Source organism: Octopus sinensis, linkage group LG17 (genome assembly GCF_006345805.1).
Source record: "Octopus sinensis linkage group LG17, ASM634580v1, whole genome shotgun sequence".
Lineage (NCBI taxonomy): Eukaryota > Metazoa > Mollusca > Cephalopoda > Octopoda > Octopodidae > Octopus > Octopus sinensis.
In genome coordinates this window covers 3,826,194-3,848,348 of record NC_043013.1, presented here as the reverse complement: position 1 = coordinate 3,848,348, position 22,155 = coordinate 3,826,194, and the positions used below count along the sequence as shown (strand labels likewise).

General features: G+C 40.7%; 1 protein-coding gene across 1 annotated transcript in view; it reads left to right on the top strand.

The window, feature by feature from the left end:
• LOC115220878 (sonic hedgehog protein) overlaps window positions 1-21,221 on the top strand; it is a 69,423-nt gene extending 48,202 nt beyond the window's left edge. The window contains exon 2 of the mRNA XM_029791063.2: window positions 20,464-21,221. Within this exon, the coding sequence (XP_029646923.1) occupies window positions 20,464-21,155 (692 nt within the window). The 3' untranslated portion in view covers window positions 21,156-21,221. The remainder of the gene's footprint in view (window positions 1-20,463) is intronic.
• Window positions 21,222-22,155: the final 934 nt, after the last annotated feature.

The window sequence follows — 22,155 nt, the reverse complement described above, 5'->3', positions numbered from 1 at the left end:
TTTTTGCAAATAAGCAACTCTCTGTTTTCAATTTCTGGGTTCATAGGATCATGCTCAAGGTGGCTTCGTCATTCATACGTGCCATTCTTGCTACATTCACCCATCTTTTTTTAAAACATTCGCTAGACAAAACTTGCCTCTCTACTCTCACTTTCCTTTTCAAGTGGTACTTGAAGAAGTTGATGAGAGATTGACCAGAGAGAAAAGTGTTGTCTCCAATCCTTTCAGACGCGTCCACCAGATACATTCTTTCGCCATAGCCACAAGGATGATGAAATAGCTCTTCCTTCCCGTTTGAAGGAAGGAGGCGTGACAATATTGACGATAGACTCAGCTGATAAACCGACTCGTCCCACACGTGACAGCAGTTGTTCGACACAAGCCCACAGGTCGGAAATTGTTGGACACTGAACGAGTGCGTGCAGAACGGTTTCGTCGCTCTGACCGCATCTCGGGCAGGTCGGCCCCGTGTTTCTCGAGCCGTGTCTGTAGAGCTTATCCCGAACGGGTAGCGCTTCTCGGTAGCACTGCCAGGCCAGGGATCTCTGGAAGTTGTCCATGGGCCCTGGCCCGAAAGTCGTCCGAACAGGCGGGTCAGGTACTCCTCGTCGACGTCCAGGTTCGCCCCGAGCTCGTCGTCGTACCTCCCCTCCACTAAACCCCTATAGAATGCTTTGGTTGTGTTGAAGTCACTCAAGGTCGACCCAGGACGGCAGAGTTGCTTGAGAGCAACGCGACACTCGCGGTGCCATTCGCCCTTCCTCGGCCTCTTTTTGATCCACGACTGCAGTTCGGTCATGGAGACGAGCTGCGGGAAAGCGTGCCTCACAAACGGCGACCACACCTGTTCACCGCCGTCTACATAGAGCCAGAGATGTCGCAGTCTCAGCGCGTGTCTGCGCATCATCAACCACGGCATGCCCAGCCCTCCTTTTAACGGGTGTTGACAGCAAATGGATCGCCTGACCATCGGGACGCATCCTTTCCACAAGAAGCGAAAGAGAATGCGTTGTAGTTTGGTGATGGTAGGGTCGGGACAAGGTACGACGGTCAGGCGGTAGTAGATGACGGACGCGATGTACGTGTTCGCCACCTCCGCCCGACCTTTTAGGGACAGTTTCCTCTCGGCCCACTGCCGGGCGAGAGTGACCACCCTACTCGTTATCTCGTTCCAGTTCTTCTCCACTTGGAGGTCCGGACCAAACCAGACCCCGAGCAACTCAACCGGGCCGTCGGTCCAGCGTCCCACGACGGAGGGCGCTGTGGACGGCATGGGATTGCTTCTCCAGGTGCCTAGTCGCAAGCCTACTGACTTTTCCGGTTGATTTTCGCTCCTGTCACCGCTTCGTAGTTTTTCAGTGTCTCGCCGACCTGCTCGATGTGCTCGTGGCTAGACACTATGACGGTGACGTCGTCCGCGTATGCAGACACGCTCGTCCCGCATCCCAGTTCTCGCGGGATGCCTCTCAAGGTTGCCAGCTTCCGCAATAATGGCTCGAGAGTCAATGCGTATAAGCGACGAGAGGGGGCATCCCTGACGGACCGAACGTGCGATGTCGAAGGGTCTCGATAGATGTCCATTCACGCGAATTACCGAACGGATGCCTCTGTACAAAGCGGCTATCCAGCCGCGGAAGACGGGACCGAAGCCAGCCGCTCCGAGGACCGCCTCTAAGTATCGATGGTCCACCCTATCGAAAGCTTTCGATTGATCCAAATTGATCAGCGCCCCACCCATGCCAGGTTCGTTAACTACCCTGTCTATGATGTAGCGCATCAGGTGGAGGTTGTCATGGATGGTCCGGCCTGGCACGGCGCATGTTTGCGCCTTGTCGACCAGTTTCTCGATGACAAGCGCCAACCTCTTGGCTAGCACCTTGGCCAAAATTTTCAAGTCTGCATTAAGCAGAGTGATGGGCCTAAAGTTATCTATTACATTTCCCTTGTTTAGATCTTTCTTCAGCAGTGTTACGGCTCCTCGGCTCACAAAACCAGGAATGCTCCCGTTTTGCTGCCAGTTGCAGTAGACCGCCGCCAAGAGATCTCCAAACAAGTCTGGCATACAATTGTTAAGCTCGTAGGGTAGACCATCCAAACCCGGTGATTTGTCCCTCGAGCATTCTGCCATCGCTTCCTGCACTTCCGCCGCCGTGATGGCACCTTCGCAGCACCCTGCCTTTCTTGTCGAGAGTCGTGGTAGGCTATGTAGGTAGGCACTGAAGTCCACCCTACGTTCTTGCCCTCCACTCGTTCCGAACAGTCGGGCAAAATGCTGCTGAAAGGCCTCACACATTTTACTTGGCTCGAGCAATTCGCGCGCCCCTGTTCATCTACCAAGGACCGAATGGTGGCTTTGTTGCCCTGTTGCGCCTCTGCCACCCGGGCCTCTCTCGCGGCTCCAACACCTTCGTTCCTTAGAGCACGCATCCTAGCTCTGACAGCACATTCTTCGTGTTTGGCGTTGAAGTGTTGGTCGAGGGCCAACCTCGCCGCCAAAACGTCGGATGCGATGCCGCTTCTAATTGCCTCTTCTAGCTTCTTAACTAGCTCACCCTCTACTCTATTTCTATCTATAGCTAGTGCTTTGCTGTACCTAATCGCTTCTGCTTTTACTGCTCTCTTGAGGGCAAACCACCAATTGTTGTTGTAGATGGCTCCCGTCAAAGCCCTCTTTACTAGTGTGCTAATCCGGTCTCTGAAAACCTGTCTCGATGGGAAAGACGCGTTTAGTTTCCAGTATCCGGGACCCTGCCTAAGTGTCTTACCTAAGTCTAGCGTACATGTCACAAGTTTGTGATCCGTGTAGCTGACTATGTGGAATTGTGGACATCCTATGCTATCTCTGTCTACTGTCCTACACAGTATCCTATCTAGATACGATCTCGACGACCCGATGCGGTTGCTCCATGTCCACGTTGGCGCATTCGGGTGGTCTAGTCGGAACCTGTCAGACAGTTGAAAGCGTCTGAGCAGGTCTCTGAGGCATTTGCATCCCCTCTATTCCTATCTCTACCCCGTAGTCTACATGCGTGTCCAAGGTAGCATTCCAATCCCCCACTAAGAGTAAAGGACGAGACGTTCCAAGAATACTTCTAGACGTTGAAAGAAATCCGCCCGACCTGTTAAGGGCGGTGCGTAGACTGATACGAGTCGAAAAGCGCACCCATTGCTGCCGTCGACATCCAGGACGACCAGTCTACCCTCCGGGTCTACGAATATTGTCCTTACTTTGAGATCCAGACTCTTGTGAAAAAGTACCGCGGTGCCACTACCGCCATAGATAGATAGATGGATGGATGGATGGATGGATGGATGGATAGGTAGATAGATAGACAGACAGACAGACAGACAGACAGACAGACAGACATACAGATAGATAGATAGATAGATAGATAGAGATAGAGATAGATAGACAGACAGACGGACGGACGGACGGACGGACGGACGGACGGACAGACAGACAGACAGACAGATAGATAGATAGATAGATAGATAGATAGATAGATAGATAGATAGATAGATAGATAGATAGATAGATAGATAGATAGATAGATTATATAAACACGCGCACACACACGGTTTCTTTCTAATATTCACTCAGGTCGCATTTCTTTCTCTCTAGCTACTTCAGAACTTCTTTCATTCTCTGTGCATTTACCTGTTTCTATAACCATTCTTATCTCTCTTCTCTATACTACTCTCTCTCTCTCTCCTCTTTCTCGACATCTCTTTCCCTCAGTCTACCTGGGACTACAATGCCTAACGTGTTTTTCATTTGAGATGGTTGCATATCACATGACTTGGCAAAAGATGCTAGCTCCAACGGGTAAAGCCATCAGTTCACCTTTGAAAGTGAATGCCAATCTAGGATTCGAAAACTTACCCTTATTGAATACAGCACTTCACAACAGATCTGTTGAACAATTACCCACTCTACTGTTCACACAAAGCAGCATTTATGCACACACATTTATTCTTACATCAGTAGAAATATACGTAGATATGCGCAATTTCATCTTACAACTATTTACTTTAATTATAGTTTCTTATTTATATTCATAGCCGTAAGTTATGTACCCTGATCACAGGTACACATACCCTTAAGCTTCATTGCATAGAACTACACTAACCCTGATTACAGGTGCTCATTCACACTCATTCATTTATGTACCATCTTATGTAACACAATGTTTACACAATTATCTAGAAAATATGGGATTCTCTTATAATGGACTGAATCGACCAACTTACATTCCACAGCTTGAATCAATTTGTGCAAGGGTAAAGATGATAAAACATGATAAAATGTTTTAAATGAATAAAATAAACGAAAAGACAAACATATATACACACATACACGCATTCTTGAATATACACATAAATGCGTAATAAATACAAATATCTTAACTCTATTGTGAAATCAACATGTTATTCTTTAGTCTCAGCTGCCCAGACAAACCAGACCTATTTTCAAAGACATTCCACATGTCATCATTCCATCTTTTAGTCACACATACTGTTTATCTAACACTACATTAATTCGTATATCATTCCTGTTTTAATACTGTGGCAAAAATGTTAGAAAACTAAAATACATTTCTGTTCTGCTTCTATAAATCTGAATTCAAACCCAATGATGTTCACATTGTTTCCATCCATTTATAGTCAAAAAATACATGGTAATCATGTATTTCTGTTGATTTGTAAGGTCTCCCGGTTAAAAGCCATCGCCTAACTCTTGAATGCCTTTAGAGGATTCTGTTCTGACACAAGCATTCAGACCACCAGGCCATCTATGTAAGGTCAGCTCTCCGTTCATTTCCCACAATCTCGGGGCTTCTGAAATGAAGTATAAACGCCGCTCTTTCTCTTCAGACTCAGCGGTAAACGAACATCGCTATTTCTAAAGTTAGAAATCATTGTTAAGTGAAGTATTATGATAAATGGTAAACTGCTGAAATAAAAGGATGGAACTAAATACTCGTAAGGTATTTAGTTGCACCCTTTTTATGGTCTGATTTGAAATTTCATCTTCGTTAGGTTAAAATGATCTTTCATTCCTTCGCGATCAATAAAAAAAAAACACCGCTCAACCAGGCCATGGCATGGTTCTGATATTGTACTAACGCAGGAAGTACATGGTGACCCTTGCCGTGTGGGAGGGAGCATTGTCCTGTTGGAACACGTGGCCATGTGACGCGCGAAAAAGAGCACGATATGAGGTCTTAGGATCTGGTTAACGTAGTGCTGCGCTGATGCTATTCCCTCTGCCTGCACAAACATTTTGGAACACATGGGGCCCATTTCTCTGATTCAGGTATATAGCACCCCAAACTATGATGTTTTGGCCACCCCACACGTCTCACTCCATGATACATGCGTCTCTCTATCGTTAACCTCTCCAACGCCACACCCTCATTCTGCCATCCGAGGTGGAAACGCAGTACCGGCTCTCGTCAGAGAAGACGATCGACCTCTATTGTTGATGCCGCTAATATCGGTGTTGTATAGCCCACTGACGGTGAGGACAGGCCCTCGAGAAATATGACGGCAACGCAGGTTGTTGGCGGCCACTCGACGTCGTTCCGTGTCGTCACTGATGGGTCGCTGTCCAGTGCCAGTAGTCTCTCGAGCTGTCACGCTGGCCAGTCTGAAGCGATCACGGAGGTGTTGCAGGTGGATGAAGCGGTCCTGCCTGTGCGTGGTCAGCTGGGGGTGCCCTCTACGGACACGGTCTGCAGTACTGTTGATGTTGTTGTATCGCTGTTGCAGACGATAGATGGTGCTGACATGGACATTGTAAGCTTTCGCAACAACCAGGAAACACTGCCCTGCTTGCAATAAACCGATAGCTTGTTCTCTCTGCGCTGCTGACAATCGGGTCATACTTCATGCGTCCAAATTACGAATGCCATTTGGCGACAATGCAGTTATTAATAAGATGAGTTGAAATTAATGCATGCAAAATTTCACAGCTCTAGCACCACTCCTTTATTACCAATCTATGAACTTTCCAGCCCACCCTCGTCTGTACGTATGTGTATATATATACATATATATATATATATACACACACACATACATATATATATATATATATATATATTATAATATATATATATATATATATATATATATATATATATATATATATATATATATATGAATGTGTACATATATGTGCATACTTATATATATATGTATATATACATATGCATATATCGGTACAGGACGTCATAGAACGTAAACAACATGAAAAACGAAAACATAGACAGTCAAAACGGACAGAAATGGCTGCTAAGCCTTAACAAGGTGAGGTGGCGAACACTGGAGAAACAAGCTTTGACAGGAGACAGACAAGAATGCATCTGATCTCTGCCACTGATCGGAAGGAAAGAGAGAAACTCAAGTTAGGAAAAGAAATATGGCCGCTGGTCACGTGTGAGCAACGAGAGAGCAAAGAAGGAAGAGCCAGGGAGAGAGAGGGGCAAACAGATATATATATATATATACATATATTATATATATATATATATATATATATATATATATATATATATATATATATATATTATATATATATATATATATATATATATATATATATATATATATATATTATATATATAAAGGGTTAAGACCCATCCGGTGAGGAATGACCATGAGATTGCACCTAGAAAATTCCTTCTGAGGCACAAATCTGGGCAAGGTTGTTTGTAGAAGACCAGAAGTCACCCATGCATACAGGTCTTTCCTCTCCATGCCGCCGATGTTGTTCAAGGAAAAAGCAAATGCCGATACAACTTGGTACCCGTGACATCGCAACTCATTTTTGCAACCAGACTAACGTGAAATAAAGAACACGATACACAGCTAGGTCCAGGAATCGAACTCACAACCCCATGACTGTAAGCTCAATGTCCTACCCACTGAGCCATGCAAACATACGTTGTTAGCCGAAAACTCCCGTTACTCTGAGCCTTACTTTTCCGTGTGAGAAAGATGGTAAGGAGAAAAGAGAAACTTTAATTGGAAGCAGTGGAACAAAGGAGTACCTTGGCAAGCTTTTATTGAATAATATTGACATGAAGGGATCTTATTAGTTGGGCACAGAACTGTTCTATACAGAGTAAAATTTAAAAGATAAAAAAAAGGGTAGAGACGTAGGAGAAAGGGTATGAGCTATGTCAGTTAAGGAGCGGAAGAAAAAAGACGAAAGGGGAAGATAATACAGGAAAAAGGATTAGTGTGGGTTCGCGTAATGAAAACACTGACAGATAGGATAAAAACTTGCATAAATAAGCTTTTATAAATGATTTTGTTTAGAATAACGAATGTGAAGGAAAATGCGAGTGGAAAGAAAGTAAAGAAAAAGGCAAATGGAATTAGATTAAAAGGGCTTTTAGCAAGCGTAGAGGGAAGGAAAATATTTTTTCAAATATTTTTTTTAACCTTGATTGCTCAAGGGAATCAAGGAATTTTTCATAACGCATTTGCTGGAACTTAGTAATTCTATTATTTAATGCAAGTGAATCTAGAACAAAAATTTAAAATTTCTCATTGAAACAGCATAAAATATGTTTGAACAATCCGGATGACGGATGGTACATATTCTAAGATACTCCATTCACTTTTGAACGCGATCAGACTAGGTTCTTTCAAACATATCAAAAATTGTCTCTCTGTATGGTTGAAGAATTATATAGTAATGGGGAGGTACAGTAGGTAATATTTACTGCATGTTTGACACTGAGAAAAAAATGTATTTTTTACAAATGTTCATAACCTTACGAAAACTATATCAGCTAAGTGAACGGCCTTCTCTAAATGCATATAACATATTCAGAACCCTATTTCAGAAAATCATCTTCGTTCTCCTTGAGTATACAACAGACAAATTTAACTGGGATAAAATGAGTAAGACAAAGTAAAGTAAATCTGCCTTTTCAATTCTCCGGAATTATATTTGAAAAAAGACTCATACATATCAATATCCATCCTTAGACCACAGAAAGATCAGAATTGCGACTCACATTTTAATATATAGGTCAAATGAAAGGGGGGGTCGGGGAAAGTGGTGCATGATATGAAATTAACGAAGCTCGACTAAATCTGTAAACTCAACACAAAATATTCTCAATATGTTCTTCGCGATCTGCTGGAGTGGCTCGCTTCCTGGTATGTTTACGCAGTAACAGAGAAGAAATTATTAGAATTAGTTATTTCTCATTTTACCTCACCATTTTTTAAAAATTATTAAATTAGACATGAGTGCGAGAAAAAGTTGACTTGGAATCCAACATAGAAAAGAATATTGATTGTTAAACACCAAAAACTATCCAGATATTCCATTAGCAATCTCAATTACAAATCGGTTGAAAGTTGAGGGAAAATTTCTTGAAATAAAAGTTGCTGTCTCCTGACTATGTTTCAAACTCACAACTTCAACAACAACAACTACAACTATGCTCATCAATTTTTATTCTCAAAGATGATGCAACAGCACAAAATAATGATGCAATACTTGCAATGATAATGAAAATAACGAGAAATCAAAAATTACTCTTTTGCCCCACTTACCCATTTTGCTTCCCATCCTTTTACCGCTGCTATGTTAGTGAAAGCATAGAATCTTTTCGGTTTGAACGACAGTTTTTTCTAGCGGTGTCATATGAAAATATCACCCATAATTATGACCCTAGTATCGATCTATTGCATTTCAATCTGTTTTAGGGTTAGGGTTAGGGGTGGGGTGAAGGGTATCTTTTTTCTTCACAAATGTAAATAAACCCCAATCTGTTTCTTAAACGAGGGACATATTCATACGGCACAGAATGCTTTCACCTCAATATACGTCATTGATTGGTTGAAATTGCAGAAATTGAAGAAAAAAAACAACAAATATCTTACAAACTATAGAATTTTCTCAATAAAGCCAAGAGAAAAAGATGCTTTATAAACACATTCTACCAGTATACGAAGTTTAAAAGTGTTTAGTTACGTGAAAATTATTTTAAAAAGCTGCCGTTCAAACCGAAAAAATCCAAAGCGTATCTTTAATTGATTTTCAATCATTTCGGGATAATATTTCAATACAGTGCTACACCTTTGTACAATATGTCCATGCAATGTTCATACAATAAACATATTCGAAGGCAATTCCCATTGAATGGACGCTTAGCTGTCTGGAGCAATTGCGTATAGCAGAGATCACGTGATTGTTGTTCTTGAGGTGTTTTTGTTGTTGTTTTTTTAAGTAAGCAAAATTTTTTACAGTCAGAATATTCATTGATACTATAATTTCAAAAGTCATTTCCTTTCATCTGAAAAATATTTCAAAATATAATATGGCGTCGAGATTGACAACCAAAAGTTTTGTGGTACCAAACGAAACATCTCTGTAAAAGGCAGTATCAATCACTTAAGCCAAGCAACAAGCTAACAATCAGAACAGCAACCATAGCAACAGTAACACCAGAACAGGAGAGAGCAGACACCAGAACAGTAACAATCACAATAACATCAACAACAATAAGAGACAAACCAACAATCGTAACACTAAGAACAGAAACCACAACAGTCACAGTAACAGCAAGAGAGACACCAGAAGATCCACAAAACATAGCAAAGAGAACCCTCAGTTGCACAGTAATGGAGTTTATGAACAAAATTTTCACTACGGGTCAGGGTCTTGGTGTGCTCGCCATTTCCAAAATTCTATACGGTTAGGTTCTGGTTAGAACTATACTAGAAATGTATCACATTTTCAGAAAGCGTTTCTCACGCTATGTAGGAAACTTCAAAACTTTTCTGGACAAAACATTCTGAGAGTCCGTAGGAAACCTGTGAAACTTGTACTGAAATTAGACTGCATAAATGCTCGTAATCTGGTATCGCCTGGTTAGTGGGACACCAAAGTCGGGTTACTACAGCTGGATGCAGCAGTCATTAAGGAGACCAAGATTTCTGAAACCTAATCACTTGTCCTACGAAGTTTCTGCTGCCCTCGGTAGACCTGGATCAGGTGTTGCGGCGGCACTGTTTCGGAAAGGCATATACATAAAGGTCTGTACAGTTTCCTAAACCCTGTCAATAGACTGGCAGTTTTGCACGTGCAACGAAGATGACAGTCTGAAGATTTGTGATTGCTTGCGCTCTGACGGGAGCCGATGACTTTCCTATGAACAACAACGAAAGGAAGGCTAGATCACTACAATGAAGAACGGAATCTCTTCAATGTTCAGATCAAATGGCCACCTCTTAGAACTGCTTAGTATCGCGCGCTCGGTTTATTAGGTTGCCCTTTAACCCCATCACGTGTATGTTTTAGCTTTTCAGTGTTTGCTGCTGAAGATGGCGGTTTCTAAGGTTATTGCGCTCAAAATGAGCCACGAGAGAGCCGTGTTGGCATCTGCTGACGACGCCACTTCATGGTACCGGCCACATCGGTTATACAGGCAATAGATACTAAACTGACAGAGTAGATCAACCGGAACAAATCGGTGAGCTTGTAACTCGGTACTTGGAGAGGTAAATCCTTGTTGGCCAACAATTTCTGTCGCTGAATTGAGGGCCAGATGAAAGTGCTTGGTCTAATTGGATAGAGATGGCGAAGAAGTTGCGGTTACAGTAGCCATTTTTACTCAGAAATTAAACGTTATCACTGAAAGTCTGGGTAGGAAGTAGTTAATGCCTACATCATTCCGGTGGTGTACCACTCCTGACCGTCGTGCCTTGTACCAAGAAACATCTGACTAGATTTGAGTGCATGCTTTTCTACTCCTTATGGTCAAGAAATCCATCTGCTGTCAATAGCAATTTTGTGATGGTCTCAGGATGCCATCCTTGTTGTGACTAGGTAAGCAGTGAGACTGACGCATCTACAGAAATATCTGGCCCACTGCAAAGGAGTCATCAACGAAAACAAGGGCGAACTGGTGTGGGCGTCTATCTCACAAGTATTTCTTCTGCTCGTTTCTTTGAGCGATCTGCAATTATGGATCAGGTGTAGACCGAGGTTGATGTTTAACGTCTAGAATGTTGCTAAATTTCACAGCACCCTACTAGATGGACAATATCTTCGGCGGAAGAACAATAGATTTCTAAATAAGGTTAGCTGAGGGTCTGAATTTTTTCACTATTGTAACGTACTGTACGATAGCAATGCCAAGAAAGGTAGAAGAGATAGAGATTGCTCGAAACAAATAGGACGAAATTTAACAGGGTAGATAGGTAGGAGATATCATGGTAAAAGAAGAGAGAAAGACGCATAATGTGAGTAATTAGACATGTTCGTAATAGGAACAACAAAATGGAAGTTATCTGAAAATTTTCAGCTAAGAAAACCTAAGATAAGTTAACCTGAAGGTTAATATGAATAGTCTGAGCAGTCTCTTCTGGAGAACTCTTAAGTCGGGGGTTATAAGCAAGTCCTAAAAGTCCTTGGCATAGCAGTGCTACAAGGAGCATTACCTGTTTGGGACGAGCTGTACAGGCATGGAAGTGGTAACAGCTGAATCTGAGCATGACGTGCGCAAAACGACAAACCCGTCCTGCACGCTATCCTTCAATGGGTTAGCGACTTGTGAGCTTGAGTCGAACAGCTACTGTCAAGTGTAGAACAGAACTGGCTATCATCCGAACGTATAGGGAAGACACGTTACTTTCTTTTAGTAGGGAAAATTGAGTTGACTTCCACTGCTTGGCGGGTATGGCGAAAGAGGTTGCGCAATGGACTTGTTTGAAAAGCTTGAAGACTGGAATTTTTCTAATCAATTAGGATCACATGAAGAAAAAATAGCGATAGAGAGGGCTGTACATTCTAATGTTCCTATTAGAAGGTGAATGGGTGTGCTAACCTTTGTAATGTTGAATAACCTTACCCTGAATATTCTTTACTAAGGAAGAGAAAAGAAAATGAGAGGGAGCACTTTCAATGCCTTTGGCAAATATTTCGTGGCGAAATGTTATTGCTATATATTTTGCTATATCATATATATATATATATTGGCCTGTTCGCTTAACCAGTGGGGTGGCGTCATTTGAAGGCTAAAACAATGCGAAGTGCATTGTGACCAGCGATGTGTAGCAACATCTGATAGCCTGGTCGGTCTCGGTGACCACGGTGATCTAATTGAAATGTATATATATATATATATATATATATATATATATATATATAATATATATATATATATATATACATACAACGGGCTTCTTTCAGTTTCCGTCTACCAAATACACTTACAAGGCTTTGGTCGGCTGAGGGATGAACCCAGAACCATGTGGTTGAAAAACAAGCTTCTTACCACACAGCCACGTCCGTGTATATGTATGTATATATACACACACACACACACACACATATATATATATATATTATATATATATATAATATATATATATATATATATATATATATATATATATATATATATATATATATATATAAATTTTGTACGACTCTATTATTCTTTCTATTCTTTCCTTCTTTCCTTCTTTCTTTCAGCCCTTTCACATTTCGTTCATTCCACTCTTCGTTCTTTTGTTCCCCCTCTCTCACATTTCCTGGCCTTCTCTTCATGCTCACTTTCCCTCCTCTTTCACTTCACTGTGTCTCTTTCATTTTTTCTTGCCCCCTCCTTAATTCTTCTATCCCTCTGCCTCTACCTCTCTCTCTTCTCTCCCCACGTGACCGGTGTTCGGCCAGGCCTGACCTTTCTTTCTTGGTTCAACTACCATCCGTGCAACAGCAATATTCTTCCCTGTGCCTGTTAAATCATATGTTCCTGCCGTAAGGATTTACTTCCACACACGTCAGCTTAATTTAATTCGTCCTTAGTCGAAAGTCACCTGTTGTTATGTCCTGTTAATTGCATTTGTATTTGTGTAACGTTTCTCTGTTTTTTTCCGTCCTTGTTTTCGTATACATTCGCTGCTTTCTTCCAAGGAACCTTAGCTTATAGTTTTCTTTGGGGCTGGCCAGATTGGAGCAATCTCGAGTATAACCAGCTGAAATTGCAAAGATGATCTGAAACTCGACTGAGAATAGAAAACTCCGAATGACCCGTCCTTATTTTCCTTGTATCGTCTGTCTGGATGTTTTGTTGTCCCTTTTTGCATCACCTGTCTGGATGTTTTGCGTTCTTGTCCCATTTTTGTATTTAATATATATATATATATTTTTATGTATGTATATATATATATATCTGTATGTAAAAACGGCGGTGCATCAGCATGGCCGCAGCTCTGAGCTGAAACAAGCCAAAAAAAATGTATATATGTATGTATGTGTTTATTATTGTTGTTGTTGTTGCTGTTACTGCTGGACTTGTACCTATAGTAGAAAGGATTATTATTATTATTATTATTATTATCATTATTATTATTATTATTATTATTATTATTATTAATCTGGAGAGATGGCAAAATCGTTAGCAAGCCGGGGTAAATACTTAGCGGATCGATATTGCAGTCAATGTAATCAATTTTCCCCTCCACCAAAATTTCATACCTTGTGCCTTTAGTAGAAAGGGTTGTTGTTGTTGTCGTCGTCGTTGTTATTGTTTGAAAACTCACAGCTTATTTTGCTGAATATGATGCAAAGTGTCAGCTGCCCACAGCCAGCAGACTAAGGTGACACTTGTTTACTGGTCATGCTTCAAGAACCCTGCGACGAATTCTTGCAGTTCCAAGCAATGTTGATTTTTGTAGGCGTTCTACCTTTACATTTGTACCGATCTTTTTGAACCATGTTGGTAGTTGAGTGATGATACTTCCAAGTGCAACAATTACTATTGGTACCATGTCTGCTCTTCTCAGTGACCACAATCTTTGTATTTCCCACTTCAAATCGTCGTAGCTGTTCAGTTTTTCTTCTTTCACTATGCTTCTGTTCTCACCGAGACATGCTATGTTGATTATCATGCATGATGTTTGTTTTTTTTCACTCCAACAATGTCCAGTTTCCGATGTCTGGTCAGGTGATCGCATTGAATCATTGCATCCCACAGGATTTTGCAGTTTTCATTCTCGGTGACTCCTGAAGTTTTCTCATACCACGTCTTTACCTTTTCTAGGCCGGATTTCCACAGAGCTCCCAATGGATCATTCTTGCCACACTGTCATGTCGTCTTTTTTAATTACGTTGTACCAATTTCGGCCATTCGCTAACGATGTGCCATAGTTCTTAACATAGTTCTTCATATCGTTAGTCGTCAACGCGTGTTCTTGAGCTAAACATATAAGTGCTTCTGTCTTTATCTTCAGATCACTCCTCCTCATCCATAGCTACTGGTCTTCTGTATTTGTTTTCGCGTTCGTATCTCTTGCAAACTGACCGTACATTTTTCTCCTTCCATGCTGTTTCTTTCTTTACACAATTATCAGATTTAATGACGCCGGACATCAACTGTTTCAACAATGGTCACCCGGTATTTTCTCATACCACCCTAAGCTACTTTCCTCTGCTTCGATACAATCCTGGCAACTCCCTCACCCTTTCTTCTGGTCAAGTACAGCATATCGGTGTCACTCTGATGGTCGAAGGTTCCATGCACTGTTAATATTTTTCTTGTCTTCGTATCAATGTTCATCAGTTCTTTCTTATGGATCCAGCTCCAAACCGAAGTGGTGCCATTGCCCGTGGATTTTATTCCATCCGGTCAATTTTGAGCGCAACACCTATCTTAGTCTTCGGAAATATTCCATCCTCAGTTGCTTTTTCATTTCCTTCTCCATTATTTCGTTGAACTCCCGTATGCCAAATGTGTTTTAGCCTTCCGTTTCAATTTGTTTAATCAGTTCTATATTTGGTAATTCTATTCCTGCTAGGGACTGTACCTTGCCTCTTTTCAGGTACATTATTCCACACTTCTTGAGTCCAAATGCCATTCCGATATCAGCATTAAAACTGTGGACCGTGTTCATAGAAGAACTCACCTGTGCCTCATCCTTGCCATACAACTTCTTATCATCCATGAAGAGGAAGTGGTTGATTGTTTGAGATTTTCCCTTTAGTTGATATCTCAGGTTCTCGAGGGCTACTCAATCTGAAGAAAATTCTAACTGGGTTTCACAAGACCAGAGTGATCATGCAGAAAACAAAAAGCAACGGAGATAAGTTGTCACCCAAGAAAATCCCTCATCTGATGCCTAGGGTGCCCAACCTTTTCCCGTAGAATGTCGACCCACTTTTCTACCCCACCATGCTTCCTTTCAGAAAACACGTTACATTCCTCGCAATTCCAAATAGATCTAAGCACTCCATGATCCACGAATGTGGAATCATATCATAAGCTTTGCAATAGTCAATCCAGGCCATTCCCAGATTTGTTCTCCTTCGTTTACAATCTTGCACTACCATTTTATCTATCAATAATTCATCTTTGGTATATCTGCATCACTTTCTACAACCTTTTTGTTCCGTCGGTAACATATTGTTCTCATCAAGGAATTTGTACAGTTCTGCAATTGCTCCTCTAATTATCAACAGCATTTGCTTTTGATGCATTCTTCAGACGCATCTTTCGTCCTTTTGTTAACAAGCCCAGGATATCTTCTTCTCCATCGATCAATGCATTAACCTGCTCTGCAATTATTATTATTATTATTCGGTAGTTTTATTTTTATATCGTGCTTTCACTTCACTACCGAGCGCAGCTCTGTGTGCCTTGGGTATGTACTGTGGTTTGTTGTGATGCTCTTATGGTTACTGTATTGAAAGTGTTTTGCATAGGTTATTATTATTATTATTATTATATTATTATTATTATTATTATTATTATTATTATTATTAAGGTGGAGAGCTGGCAGAATCCTTAGCACGCCGGGCGAAATTCTTAGCGATATTTCGTCCGTTTTCACGTTCTGGGTTCAAATTCCGCCGAGGTTGACTTTGCCTTTCTTCTTTTGGTGGGTCGATAAAATAAGTACCAGTTGAATACTGTGGTCGATGTAATCGACTTTCCTCCTCCCCAAAATTACTGGCCTTGTACCAGAATTCGAAACCATAAAATTATTATGGTCGCCATACTGTGAAGTCACGAAAATTTGGAGCTCCGTAAGTCGTAAGAGAGTTTTGAATCTTTTCGGCTTGCATGATCTTTCCGGGAAGCAAGTTCTAGCATCCATTTATTGTAGTCAGTCGGGAGCGGGTCACGGTGTGGCAGCGCTATTTCGGAAATCCTTAGATCTAAACGTATGAACAATCTTCTTCGACCCAGATGGTAAGGTAGTGGTCCTGGACATGAATGGCAGCGAAGTTGGCCCCTTTAGATATGTGCCCCGACAGGGGTTGGAAGGCCAAATTTCTTCAGGTGACTAGAAACATTCCTGAGAACGTTTCACATTTTAGTACTAGTGAGGGACTGGAATATTATTTTGGACGCGCGGAAAGTGTAAGGTTAGTACATAGCAGAAGTGGGTGAAAAAAAACTCGAAAACCTGCTCAGAAACTTCCAGATGACTGACAGGCATCGACCGGATTTCTCTGATGTGAACAAGGAGCAAACTCAATGAATCATATGTAGATAAATATTTGTTGGGCCAACGGATATGGAAAGCACAGGTTGTCCACAATTCAGTCGGCTACAAAGCCCACTGATTTGTGATCTGTACAGTCGATTTAGGTAAGATCCATAGACAGAAACTCGGTACTGGAAGTTGAATGCGTCATTACCGGCACGCAAAAGCTACAATGACTAGATTACCGGATTAGTTAAGTGGCATTTGACGGGAGCAATCGCCAACAACCGGTGATGGATCGCCTGAAGTCTTCTTTGCTAAATCCTATCGATTTGAGTTTAGCGTTTAGTAAAGAGCTACCAATAGAATCGATAGCGTTTAGCAAAGATTTGGCAATAGAAAGAAATAGATTAGAAGGAGAGGTAGCTAGCAAACTAGAAGAGACGATTAGTAAAGGCATCGCGACGGACGTACTAGCAGCGAGAACGGCTCTTGACCATTTCTTTGAAGCGAAAGACGCAGGTTGCATTGACAGAGCTAAGACCCGTGCGCTCAAACGAAATAAATAAAGCCGTCCGATGGGCCCGATGTCAGCGTCATGGTATTGGGCGCCTTTTAAGTGGAGGCGGTTAGCAAAGAATATGAGTCGGTTATGGAAGCCAAATTCAACGCCAAGTCAGTGGGCTTGCGGCTGAGCCCTTGTAGGGGCAGGTCGATGCCGTCGGACAACGATGTTGAAAACTGGCCTTGCAGACCAGTTAAACTGCTCGGGGTGCGGGCTCCGTTTGTGAGGCACGTCTTTCCACAACTCGTTTCTTTGGTGGAACTACAGTCATGAGTGAAGGAAAAACCGAGACTGGACACCTGGAATTTTGTGTATCGTTAGGCGCTCATAGCTCTCTACCAGTCAGGCAATGGGGTCGGTAGATGTTCCACTTTAGCAATATATAAAGAATTAGTGACGGGGAAGTGCGACAACGATCTCGAGGAAACGCTGGACGTCGACGAAACCGAAGTGGCCAGTCTGTTCCAGAGAACTTTTCAGTCAGGAACTACTATGGATAATTTCCAGATGGGCTCGGCCTGCCAGTGCTACCGATGGGCGCTACCGATTCGAGGTAAACTCTACAGACACAGATGTGCTGTCAGACGGGCTTGTCCGAGTGCGCGCATGGCGACGAAACCGTTTAGTGTCCGGCTATCGCTAACATGTGGAGTTATGTTGGACAGCTGCTGTCGCATGTGACACGGCTCCATATATCGGCCGAGTTCATAATGATGATTTACCCGTCACTTTTTTTTTAATCGGGTAGGTAAGACAGTTGGTTGTGGCGAAAAAGGTTGTCTGGTGAACGAGGCTGAAAGGCATGAGGACAAATATATTCTTCTTTGGTAGAACCCTCATCGACTTTTTCAAGTTTCACTTGAAAAGAAAAGTGGGAGTTCAGAAGTTCTGTCTCTGAGTGAATTTACTGAAAGGTGAGTGAATGCTGCAAACATGGCAAGAGTGGATGGTATCTCCCTAAACGATACCATCCACTTATGAGCCGACAAACAAGATTTCGAGACGAAATTTGACCTCGGTGTTCATAGAGATCTTGAATGGTGGGGTTCCACGATTGTCCCTAGAAATCCTTCCCAAGAGGATAAGATCCTTTTCATCCTTTTTTAATGTATACTATGTATAATTTTCTTCTTTTATTGTATACCATGTATACTTTCTACTTTTTTAATATCATTTCATTGAATGTAAATCCCCACATTTCATGCCTGTCATTGTGTTATCCTCCTCATCCATCGCCCTGAAGGAAAATAAAAGATATCATTATTATTATTATTATTATTATTATTATTATTATTATTATTATTATTATTATTATTATTATTATTATTATTATTATTAAGAGATCTGCGCATTCCATCAAAGTGACACTGGGGTACAAATTCGTGAAGCCTGATATACTCATCATGACTACCCGTCTGATAAAGATACACCAAGCACATGCCTCACAACCATATGTGCGCGACGTGGTGATCTCATATCAAGATAAATAGTGCATGACCTTGCAGGTGAAACCCAGTTAGAATTTTCTTCAGATCGAGTAGCCCATCCCACTCAAAAGGTGCCTGAATAAGGTCTGTTTAAGGATGATGAATGAAAGAGCCATGTTTCCAGAGGTGATTTATTCAAACCCTAAACAATTCGTCTCAACACATGGCTAGGATGCTTCCCCACTAATTCTGCTCATGATCAGGGATGCATATATCGTCAGCCACCAAGGGACATGGTCAACTGGTTAACGTCAGACAACTGACAAGAGAATCTGTGGTATTGAGCAGAATATTTGCTGTAGCCCATCTTTTATACCAAGACTAAACATGTACATGATGACACTTCCAATCAGTTAAGATCAGAAGCCACGAGAGCCACTGCCTAGTACTGCATCAGGATATTTGTTGCTGTTGTTGTTGTGGTTATTGTTGTTGTTGTTGCTCTTGTTGTTCTTGTTCTTGTTGTTGTTCTTGTTGTTCTTGTTGTTGTTGCTGCTGCTGCTGTGGGTGGTGGTGGTGGTGGTGGTGGTCGTCGTCGTCGTCGTCGTCGTGTTGTTGTTTACAAAATAAGTACAAGGCCAGAAATTTTCGAAGAAGGTGTGTTAGTGGATAACATCGACACTAATACTTGACAGGTACTTAATTTTAGAGACTCGAATGGAAGAAAAAACAATGTTGATTTCGGGAGGATTTCAAGTCAGAACGTAAAGACGTCGGAACAAATGCCACAACGCGTTTGAACAGATGGAGGATATCGTTCTTCTAATGTACAAGAGTCTCCAAATAAAGTCACTGAAGGAATCCCAATGATCCAAGATCATTCCGACACCAAGGGTACATGTCTTCTCCCAACTGTTGCTCTTCGATCTATTGGCACATGTTTAGGGTAATTAAATTCACTCTATTTTTTGTTCATCATCAGCTAGAGGAGAGAAGTTCCCTCTCCGCCTTCATTTTCTTTTTTCAAATGAAACTTTAAAAAGTCGATGAGTAATTATTTGTCTTCAATCCTTTCTGCCTCTTTCACCATAGCCTCAGAACAGAGGAAAGCTGTGTGGCTTGTTCTATTAAAATGGAGTGGTGGGGCGATCTTCACGATAGACTTGGCCGATAGTCGGGCCCATCATACATATCAATACAACTCCACTAGTCAGCAATGTGCTCAAACACTACATAAGTTTGTGCTCCGACAGTATTTCCGGATTTCGGCGGTTGAATAAGTTTTGCTAGCGGTGTCTGAATTCCAATGTATTAATCTCATAAACAGCTGCTTTCAGTGTTAATTCTACTTCTCTTGTAGCATTGAATAAATAGCAACTCTTAATATCGGTTGCGTGACTCAGATGTTCTGAAGTTCTCACACCACGTCCAGATACTTTTAAATCCTTTTGCACCAACTCTTCTATCATACAGAAACATCAATGACCTTAGTTTCTTTTGTCCTTTATTATGGTCATATATCCAGCATAGTCTTACAATAATCATTTTCGATACCAGATTCTGAGAAGTTATGATACCGTTTAACATCGACTTGGAATTCAAATTTCCTACAAAATTCTGTATTTTTTTCTCTATTCTATCGTATCTTCTTTTGTAACGTTTATTGCGCCATCTTGTTAGACTCACATGCTAAATGGTTGACAATATTACCTACAGATATTTATTTGAGTGATGGTAGTAACTGAGTAAGTGTTGGTCGCAGTAGTGAAGACATTAGTCCTTGTAAAGCTATTGAAGGGTCGGATATTCTAATTGCTCATACCCGTCTTTGTGCTTTCCGTCACCAACATTTGATATCTTTTTGTGAGCATATTCCGGATAAGAATTTTTATGTCAAATTAGGTTCTTTTCTAACTGATTTATAACATTGAACTTTTATTTATGTCCATTAGAAACATGCTGTTTTACTTCATCTGAATAAAGATAAATTTGTCTATATATTTTCAGATTCTCTTGATACTACCCACTATGGAGGATGCTTCCCAAAAACAGGCAAAGTCGTCGTTCGAAACAAAGGCACCATAGCCCTGGACCAGTTAAAAGTTGGTGACAGTGTTTTATCGGTCGACCTTCAAGGCGAGTTAACTTACAGTGAAGTGATAGCATTTTTGGACACCAATAAAGATTCTAGTGGCTACTTTCACCGAATTGAAACAGAGAACGGCCATACAATTCGACTGACTGGAAAGCACTTAATTTATTCCTCTTACACAAATCGAACACGGTTTGACCTGAATGACAATGATTCTGAGTTCGAAGCTACATATGCTGACCAGGTCCAGATTGGAGATTATGTTATGACAACGGACGGAACGGCGGGATTGTTTGCTTCCCGAGTAAAGAAAATAGCAGCTGTCTCAGAGAAAGGTGTTGTGGCACCGCTTACAAAAGCTGGTAACATCATCGTCGATGGCGTTGTCGTCTCTTGCTATGCGTTCATAAACAGCGATTACATTGCGCATGCGTCGTTTTTCTTCTTACGAGGACTCCACCAGGTAACGAGTCACATCCCTTTTGTATCCTGGGCTGACAGTCCATTGGCCTCATATGCCATCGATGGCATCCATTGGTATGCAAAACTTTTATACAAGATCGCTCCTCTATTCATGGATAGAACATTATTATACATGAATGACTAATAATTATAAGATATATTTTAAAAAAGTATCGAAGCGAGAGAGAAAACTATTATTTTTTATTTTTATCATTATTATTATTATTATTATTATTATTATTATTATTATTATTATATTATTATTATTATTATTATTTAATAATAATTTCTTTTTATTATTATTATTATTATTATTATTATATTAATAATAATTTTTATTATTATTATTATTATTATTATATTATTTTATTATTATTATTATTATTATTATTATTATTATATATTATTATTATTATTATTATTTATTATTATTATTTACATTGAAATGTAATGAATGAGATGAAATGTAAAAATAACAATGAAATATGCCAAAAATTTCGACGCTGCAAGAGAGGGCTGAAGATCAGATAGTAAGACACCAGAAAACGACAGAAAGGAAAGGAAGGACTAAATGATATAAAGGATGAAAAACTGTTCAAAATATCTTAACGTTTATTTTAATTCCTTTGTTTTATATATCTGACTGATTCCTTAATTTTACATCCTAGCAGAAATTTTTGTTTCCTTGGATCTTTGACTATTCACTTTTTTGTTTTAATTCATACCTAACTCACAAAATAAACGTACATACAGAGGGATACAATACCCAAACATATACATGTACATACTTAAGTACATTTATAAATAGTTACGTATTTACATAAATGCATATTTGTATGCATACATATGTCAATATATGCATATTTACATACATACGTCCATACATGCATATATCTAAACACATAAACACAATTCTTTCATTTACTTTCTGCATTGGTGTAGCTTTAATTTTGCTAAAGCAAAGACATTTTTTCAAGAGAAAATTCTGTGGGAATTGCATCGATATTTGGACTACAATAGCTGATAAACACAAGAACAAAGCCGTCCTACAAGTAACAGCAACAACAAGAACAAAAGCTTCGCCAATGCTAACAAAAAAAAAAGACAGCCTAAACATTCAAACTTAGACGTGTTTCTAATTCACC